Source organism: Aquarana catesbeiana, linkage group LG03 (genome assembly GCF_042186555.1).
Source record: "Aquarana catesbeiana isolate 2022-GZ linkage group LG03, ASM4218655v1, whole genome shotgun sequence".
NCBI lineage: Eukaryota > Metazoa > Chordata > Amphibia > Anura > Ranidae > Aquarana > Aquarana catesbeiana.
In genome coordinates, this window is record NC_133326.1 from 696,396,941 (window position 1) to 696,406,884 (window position 9,944).

At 38.6% G+C, this 9,944-nt stretch overlaps 1 protein-coding gene across 1 annotated transcript; it reads right to left on the reverse strand.

Annotated features, from left to right (window-relative positions):
- Positions 1 to 6,310: 6,310 nt before the first annotated feature.
- Positions 6,311 to 7,093, reverse strand: LOC141134273 (olfactory receptor 1468-like). Its single transcript, XM_073623850.1, has one exon. The coding sequence runs from the start codon at positions 7,091 to 7,093 to the stop codon at positions 6,311 to 6,313; it is 783 nt and encodes a 260-aa protein (XP_073479951.1).
- Positions 7,094 to 9,944: the final 2,851 nt, after the last annotated feature.

Here is a 9,944-nt window from a genome sequence, read left to right on the forward strand (position 1 = left end):
TCTACAGAACTCTTGGGAAAATTCTGAATATAATTCCTGAAAAAAGTCCTTTTTCTCGATGATTTGGATTTATCTACTCCTGGAATTAAAGAAAGGTTTGCATAATATGAATAATAATATGAAAGGAATATGAAATAATATGAAAGGAAAGGGATCAAGAACAGAGGAGATGTGGGCTTTGATTATGTAGGAGACCCAGAACCTAAAGTGGTTGTAAAAGCAGAAGGTTTTTTACCTTATTGAAATCTTTGCAGTAAGGTAAAAAAACCTTCTGCATGCAGCTCTCCCCAGCCCACCTAAATACATGCTTGAGCCCAATTTTTATCCAGCGATGTGCATGAAAGCTGAGGTTCTCTCGCTCCCCATTGGCTCACATACAGCAGCAGGAGCCATTGGCTCCCTCTGCTGTCAATCAGAGCCAGTGATGAGGGAGTGAGGGAGGGGCCAAGTCCCACTCTTTGTGTCTTTTTCACACAGAGAGCGGGGTTTGGGAGTGAGCGCATGAGCGTCCACATAGCACTCAGTGGGGGAAAGCAGCCAGGAGTATTGGCGGGGGACCCAAGAAGAGGAGGATAAAACCATTGCACAGTGCAGGTAAGTATAACATGCTTATTATTTTATTAATAAAATAAGCTTTGCAATCACTCTAAGCAGAAGATAGGTTAGAAAATAAAGCTATTCCAGTTTCAGAGAAGTTATTGGAAGACCACAGAATGGATTGAAAGTCTAGATGGAAGTTGGCCTGTTTGCAGCTAAATGAAAAAAAAAAAGATATATATATCTATATACAGTATATATCTATATATATATATCTATATATATATATATAGATATATATATATATATATATATATCTATATATATATATATATATATATATTTATATATATATATATATATATATATATATATATATATATATATATATATATATTTTTTATATATATATATATATATATATATATATATATATATATATATATATATATAGATAGATAGATAGATATATATATATATATATATATATATATATATATATATATATATATATATATATTTGTATATATATATATATATATATATATATATTTATATTTACTTTATGTCATAAAACATATCGAGTCATAAAAAAAATGTAAAAAATCAAATTTCTTCAAAAATTTAGGCCAAAATGTATTTTGCTACATGTCTTTTTTTTTTTTTTAAATCAGAATAAAGTTTATTAACAACTTTTAACAGTACAATAAACAATGCACATTCCGAATTATTACATTTATACAGTACCTTCACAAAATACAAAGTAGAATAATTTTCTTGTACATAGACAAAGCAGGTTTATAAAACAGATTGAACCTGAGATGACATTAGTCTTTATATCTCACAGCGTATGCATCCTCAGATATGGTTTAGGAACACATTCTTATCATATCTCTTCCACAGTACTTTAAAGTAAACCCACTCCAAGGGTGAGGACACACTGAGCGGTTGAGTTCCCATGTTAAGTCAATAGCCTATCAAGAATGAGATCTAATGGAGCCAAGCCAGGTGTAGCTAGCCAGCATCCCCAGATCTTATTGAACTGGGTAGGGCTGCCTCTATGCTGATACATCAAGCACTCATATCTCAAAATTAATCCCATATGGGCTAACCACATCTTTAAAGTTGAAGAGGTTTGAGAGATCCAATGTTGCAAGATCAGCTTTTGTCTTTAGTAAAAAAAAAAAAAACAATAGGTATATATTAATTGGTTTGTGTGACAGCTATAGTATATAAAAATTATGGTATATATACTGGAATTTTAATTTTAATTTTAGGTTGACATTGAACACTAGTGCCCGTACACATGGTCAGATTTTCCAACAACAAATGTTCGATGGGAGCTAGTTGTTGGAAATTCTGACCGTGTGTAGGCTCCATCGGACATTTTCCATCGGAATTTCTGACAAACAAAATTTGAGATCTGGATCTCAAAGTTTCCGACAACAAAATCCGTTGTCGTAAATTCCAATCGTGTGTACACAATTCCGACGCACAAAATTCCACACATGCTCAGAGTCAAGCAGGAGAGCCACTCTGGCTATTGAACTTCATTTTTCTCGGCTCGTTGTACGTGTTGCACGTCACCACGTTCTTGACGTTTGGAATTTCCGACAAGATTTGTGTGACCGTGGAAATGCAAGAAAAGTTTGAGCCAACATCTGTCGGGAAAAAAAACATGGATTTTGTTGTTGGAAAATCCTATCGTGTGTACAGGGCATAAGTAAGGGAAAATCTCCCCAATGGGACACAGATGGTGAAAAAAAAAAACATACAGGGGTTCTAACCCTCCATTACTCTATCCAAAATAAAAGAGACCGTTTTGTCTTTAGTTACACTTCCAAGTTATTTTTGCTGTGATATATGGCAAAGACATTGCTATATTTTTGGACGGTCACTCCAAAAAATCGGTCTGTTTTGTCATCATTCTCTGATATTTTTGAAGGTGTCACTCTGGTATCCATCTGCCAAACCTTCAAATTGATGACACCCCTCTCCTAATAACTCAAGTTCCACACCTTTGTAAGAATACATGTCCATTCCTAATCCGATTCTGTCTTGCAAAAATTGTGAAAAGTAAAGTCTTCCCACTATATATATGGCATATGTTCTATCAAGGGATTAGACCATGGTGATATGCATGTACATTGTATGATCTTTGGAGGGATTGAGAGGTTTATGCAGCAAATGATGTACACTATATTACCAAAAGTATTGGGACACCTGCCTTTACATGCACATGAAATTTAATGGCTTCCCAGTCTTATGCCCCGTACACACGGTCGGATTTTCCGATGGAAAATGTCCGATCGGAGCGTGTTGTCGGAAATTCCGACTGTGTGTGGGCTCCATCGGACATTTTCCATCGGATTTTCCGACACACAAAGTTGGAGAGCAGGAGATAAAATTTTCCGACAACAAAATCCGTTGTCGGAAATTCAGATCGTGTGTACACAAATCCGACGGACAAAGTGCCACGCATGCTCAGAATAAATAAAGAGATGAAAGCTATTGGCCACTGCCCCGTTTATAGTCCCGACGTACGTGTTTTACGTCACCGCGTTTAGAACGATCGGATTTTCTGACAACTTTGTGCAACCGTGTGTAGACAAAACAAGTTTGAGCCAACATCCATCGGAAAAAATCCTAGGATTTTGTTTCTCGGAATGTCCGAACAAAGTCCGACCGTGTGTACGCCCTATAAGTCTGTAGGGTTCAATATTGAGTTGGCCCACCCTTTGCAGATATAACAGCTTCAACTCCTCTGGGAAGTCTGTCAACAGTCTGTTTAGAGGTGTGTCAATGGGAATAATTGACCATTCTTCCAGAAGTGCATTTGTGAGGTCAAGCACTAATGTGGATGAGAAGGCCTGGCTCGCAGTCTCCACTCTAATTCACCCCAAAGGTGTTCTAACGGGTTGAGGTCAGGACTCTATGCAGGCCAGTCATGTTCCACCACCCCAAACTCGCTTATCCGTGTCTTCATGGATCTGGCTTTGTGCACTGGTCCAAATCATTTGGTGAAGGGGGGATTATGGTTTGGGGTTGTTTTTCAGGGGTTGGGCTTGGCCCCTTAGTTCCAGTGAAGGGAAGGTGTCAGAATACTGAGACATTTTGGACAATTTCATGCTCCCAACTTTGTGGGAACAGTTTGGGGATGACCCCTTCCTGTTCCAACATAACTGCGCACCAGTGCACAAAGCAAGGACCATAAAAACATGGATGGGGTGGATGAACTTGACTGGCCTGCACGGAGTCTTGGCCTCAACCCATTAGAACACCTTTGGGATGAATTAGAGTGGAGACTGTGAGCCAGGCCTTCTGGTCCAACATCAGTGCTTGACCTCACAAATGCACTTCTTGAAGAATGGTCAAACATTCCCATAGACACACTCCTAAACCTTGTGGACAGCCTTCCCAGAAGAATTGAAACTGTTATAGTTGCAAAGGGTTGGCCAGCTCAATATTAAACCCTACGGACTAAGACTGGGATGCCATTAAAGTTCATGTGCATGTAAGGCAGGCTTCCCAATACTTTTGGTAATATTGTGTATATGATTCTATATACACAAAAAAGTCTCTGAAAATCTGGTGAAATGACAGGAGAAAATAAATATATTTCACTACTTGTAATGGAGTTGATTTACTAAAGGCACATAGACTGAGCACCTTGCAGTGCAGTTGATCCAGAGCATATTACATAAGGGAGAGTTGTGATGACTTCCATCACTCAATCATGTTCAAGCAAAAATACCATTTTTATAAAATTTTTCTTGCATGAGATTGTGTATTTTTTGTAAAGTGAACCCCCCCCCCATCTACTAAGCTCTGGAGCAACTACACATGGAAATATTTTAGTAAATCCACCTCAATGTTTCTGTTTTTATCCATATTTTGGCTTCTATGTATTACTGTTGCAAAACTACTGATTCACAAAGGTAGAGACTACTCCAAATTGGCTATTATATTTTTACATTCCTTAAGTAGCACATGAAAAGAGAGAGGAGCGCCACTAAGTAAAATCATTTATTCACCAATGTATAATCAAAGTATCAACTTACATGTAGGAGCAGTATGTAGAGCAGACAGGTATAATCCCAGATGGGGGAGGAGGAAAGAAGCAGTCAGCGATTCCCAGGGGATGCCTCCAAACACAACGCAGTCTGGCGGGGAAGCCAGGACGGTGCAAAGCCTGTCTCTGCGGGGGGACGGAGCGGCAGCCCAGGAAGCAGCTGGCAGTGTTATCAGTGGGGAAAAAAACACAACGCGTTTCTGAGCATGCGCAGGGTCCATACGGCACATGCACGCTCCTTTATCAAGTGTAGAGTAAGGGGAAAGTGAAAGGCTATTTATAGTGAGCCAATAGCAATAGCAATAATATTTTACCTCCGCAAACTTCTCTCCATTATCATTAAACCCATTATCAATATTTCAATTTTTATTTTTATTACCATTATATATATATTTTTTTTTTATATATTTTTATCATTATTTATTTTTTATATATATATATATATATACATATACATTGTCATATAATTTCATTTTTATATCTCCCACTTTCTCTCATCATTCAGTTTACCTTGTGGTCATGTTTTCATAACTTTTTTAATATTTATATGATAGGTTTATCATGTATGCTCAGATATACATATATTTTTTAGATATATCTCTTTTTAATCACTCACTAATTGTAGACATATATTTCTTTAGTAGCCTCTCTCCCCTGTTTTTCTTAATAGTATCAGGCATCTAGTATCATTATAAATATACACATATGTGCTCAGGCCTTTTTATATACAATTGCAATTGCCCGTATGTCATACACTGACATTCCTGTAATGATTTTAATCAGCTGCGAATGTCCACCAATTAGCTTTGGCTCACTATAAATAGCCTTTCACTTTCCCCTTACTCTACACTTGATAAAGGAGCGCGCATGTGCCGTATGGACCCTGCGCATGCTCAGAAACGCGTTGTGTTTTTTTCCCCACTGATAACACCGCCAGCTGCTTCCTGAGCTGCCGCTCCGTCCCCCCGCACAGACAGGCTTTGCACCATCCTGGCTTTCCGCCAGACTGCGTTGTGTTTAGAGGCATCCCCTGGGAACCGCTGATTGTTCCTTTCCTCCTCTCCCATCTGGGATTAAACTTGTCTGCTCTACATACTGCTCCTACATGTAAGCTGATACTTTGATTATACATTGGTGAATAAATGATTTTAATTAGTGGCGCTCCTCTCTCTTTTCGTTTTTTACCTGGATGGATCTGAGCTGACTTCTCTCTATAAGAAGAGCTGCCTTTTGTGAATCTGGCCACACAGTACCCCACAAGAAATGAAAAGTTTTACATCCGGTGTTTTGTTTATCTATGACTTATCCTCCAGGGATCTTCTCCTGCATTATAGACTGCTTCCTGGCTCCTGTCCAAGACTTCCAACACCATCCTGATTACACCGTGATTGATCCAGCTTTAAGACTTTATAATTTTATTAACTTTTATAGTTATTTGCCTTATAGCCTCTGAGCGCCAGTTTTAAGTTTAATTGTTTTAGCTTAAATAGCACATGTCTGGACCCCTACTTATTTACCACCTCGTTTATTTTCTTTAATGAATTGACTTTAACACCCTTTCATGAGTTATTTACCAAACATTTTTTGTTTTTTTAGGTAAATATAGCATAAAGGGATAGTAAATTGACATTTTCATTATCGCATGAGATATTTGGGAAAAATATGTTCGATGTCCTAAATACCACATGCGATCTGCTTTACTTAATGGAGCCAATTATTTACTATTTTCTTGATATCTTTATTCCTCAAGCTGTATATGAAAGGATTTACAAAGGGAGTAAAAACTGTGTACAACAAGGACATCATCTTACTGATCGTTTGTGATTGTCCTTTGTTTGGAATTAAATATGTGGCAGTTAGGGTTCCATAAAACATAAAGACGACAGTAAGATGGGAGTTACAAGTGGAGAAGGATTTCTGTCTTCCCAAAGAGGAGGGTATCTTTACCAGAGTCAAAACAATATAAGTATATGAAACCACTATCATCAGAAAGGGTAATATTATGATAGGAACACACAACAAGGTAACTTCCATTTGAGCTCTGGATGTATCCGAACAAGAAAGTTCCACAAGAGGATTGAAATCACAAAATAAATAGTCAATAACATTTGGCCCACAGAATTCTAGTTGACATATTTCAAGTGTTGGTATTAATCCCATAGAACAGCTTAAAATCCAGGATGCAAGAACTAGTTCAATGCAAAGTGTTTGTTTCATAATGGAGGCATAATGCAGAGGAGAGCAGATGGCCAGATAGCGGTCATAGGACATCACTGTCAGAAGATAACATTCAAATGCTTCTATTGAACAAAATACAAAATACTGAGTGATGCAACCAGAAAAGGATATGGGGGTCCACTTATGTAGAACAACATGTAACATGTTAGGAGCAATATTTGTGGTCAGCATGATGTCAGATATAGAGAGTTGGGAGAGGAAGAAGTACATGGGAGAATGAAGGGTCTTGCTGTAATATACCAACATGATGATCAAAAAGTTTCCACATATTGTCACAATGTATATAATAAGGACCAAGGTGAAGAGCAGCAGATTATATAAGGCATTACTGTTGAACCTCAAAATGAAAAATGTGGTGACATTTCCTTTATGTGTGGTCTGTGTTATATAAGAGAAGAGAAGATTATTAAAACATGTATATATTTTAGCAGTAGCATTAAAAGTATATTTTCATTTTGCAAAATGAATAATAGTAAATGAGGTGAACCTTTGTTTATTTTTTTAGTTCCAGTATGTCTTTATTGATTTAATATAGTAAAACAGAAATACAATACAGCAAAGTAAAATGCAAAGTCCCAGAGTGTACAGTAGACTAATTTTTAGCCAATGCAGTCACTTGACTTGACAAAAAGTAAACAGTAGCCTTGAGGGTGGCTGAACTCAGTAGTGGAAAGAAGAAAAGAGAGAGGGGGAGGGGGGAGAGGGAAATTGGGAGGGGGAGAGGAAGTTAGGCATTGGGTTTTTGGGAAGTGAAGAGAGGAATGCAGATATATGCAAACATTTAGAGGCAGGTATGACACCTAAAAAAAAAGAGGGAGTTGCTTATATGGATTGCATGAATAGCATGGAGTAGGTTCACACTTAGGCTTCTAGTTTAGAGATGTATAATGGAGAAGCTTAGTTACTTTACAATGTTATGGAAGGGGTAGAGTGCATGATGAATGGGAAATTCATGGAGACCACGTGGTAAGGAACTTGTCCTGGAGGAAGTGGGCATTAGCAAACATAAATTCAAACAGAGTGTGTTCATTCAAGGTCTGTACCTTATTTTTGACATCAGGGTAATGCTTGTTTCCAGCTCCTAGAAATGGTGAATTTGGTTGATATGAGAATATGAGTCAAGATAGCATGAGATTCAGGAAGCCAAGTTTCTATACCAATTCCTAGTAGGGCAAGTTTTGGGTCTGGTTTAAGTGGGAGTTTGGGGATGAAGGAGGCCAAAGTGAAAATAGCAGTCCAAAAGGCAGCAACTTTGGGGCAAAACCACTAAATATGTGGGGCTGAGCCTATATATCCACAGTTTCTCTAACATTGTGGGGAGTGATCGGGGTATTTTGTAGACAGTTTTGAGGGGTGAAATATTATTTCTGAAGGAGCTTTTGGGATGCTTTCCAGTGTGAGAGGCATCTGGAGTGTTTGAGGGGGAGCCGTGCGGCCACATAAAGTTACTCATGGTCGACAGAGAACTATAAGGCGGTTTCCCAGTAGAACATATAGGATGTTTTTTGTGGGTTTGTAGGGCTCGTAAGTAAGAAGTAGAGGGGTTTCACCCCTAACCGCCTGGGTGGTGGAGTATTTATTATGGACAGAAATTTGTCATGAAGGGAATGATTCCTTAGAGTGCGTGACACACGCAGGTATTTGTAGAAAGTTGAAGGCTTCAGGGAGAATTTGGTGGTGACTTTTTGGAAGGAGTATAATCGAGTCATAGAATATAGCTGTGAAATGATATGAATCCCAGCTCTTTCCTAATGTGATAACAAGAAGTCTTGTATTATCGGCTCCAACTATCTCAGTGGCAGAAAGTATAATGCCTGTCTTGAGATTCCACGAGAGGGGTGAGTCACAGTAGACAATGCCCTAATGGTTGCTATGATAGTGTCTAGGAAATGTGCCTGAGTTGGTTGATGTGTCCAAGTAGCTCCCAGAAGGAATTTTAAGTCCAGCTGTGAGGCAGCGGCTTCGGTTTGAGTCCAAAGTAATCTTAGGGCCGGGGTCCACCATGGTCTAAATTGAGATAAGATGGTTGCGTTGTAGTAATTGATGATGTTGGGAGCCTCCATTCCTGCAAGTCTGGTAGGCATGTGCAAGATCATTGTTCTATCGCAATATTTCTTAGAATTCCAGATGAAGTTGTGCATGAGGTTTTGAATTTTCCTAAGTTGCATCGGGGAGTAGGAGAATGGAAAATGTTCGGAAAAGGTACAAGATATGTGGCAGTAAATATATTTTTATCAGAGAGATATGACCTGCCCATGAGACAACTTCAGATTTAAGGCTTCTACAAAGTTTTGTTAAAGTGTTCATGAGTACCAAGAAATTGAGGGGTAGCATTATCAAGCCTGGGGAGATAAGTTGTATTCCTAAGTAGGACAAGGTATCCAGAGGTGCCCATGAAAATGGAGCGGCATCCGCAATTTGTTGTCTGAGGTGAGATGTAAGGCCAATAGCTAGTATATGAGATTTAGAATGATTTAGCTTGTATAAGGATATCACACCAAAGTGATCTAGTAGTGTACAAAGAGGTGGGAGGGATTGTGTTGGATTAGTCAGGAATATTAGTATGTCATCAGCGTAAAGTCCTATTTTATGCTGTGCAGAGTTGATAGTACTGAAATCAGGGGATGGGACTTAACATGTTCGACAAGTGGTTCCATAATCAAAGAAAAGAAAATATTATTGGAGAAAGCGGGCAGCCCTGACTTTGGCTGAGGGTTGGGTGTATAATTTGGATATGGCTGAGAGAATACACCCAGTAAAGCCATATTAGGAAAGGACTGCTTGCATGTATAGCCAATGGATGCCGCCCATTAAATTAGGTTTACAAAACATCTGGTGCCATCTGAAGTTTGTCAGCTGAGCACAAAACCAAGCTGGTCAGGGTGAACTAGTTGTGGGGTTAAAGTAGCTAGTCAGTTGAGATGAGTTTAGCATATATTTTGTTTGAATGCATTGTAGTTCAGTCGCTTGTTCACGATGAGCGTCTACTAACTCGTTATAGGCCTCAGTAAACTCAGTGAGCTGTCTTTCTACTTTGTCTGTATGGTCCCCCAAGTCGTCTACTTGCATTTGAAGGTCGGAGATGGATTTGTAAATA

Excerpts from the sequence above, each read along its gene's own strand:
- LOC141134273 (XM_073623850.1), bottom strand. The coding sequence starts at position 7,093 with ATGTTGGTATATTACAGCAAGACCCTTCATTCTCCCATGTACTTCTTC.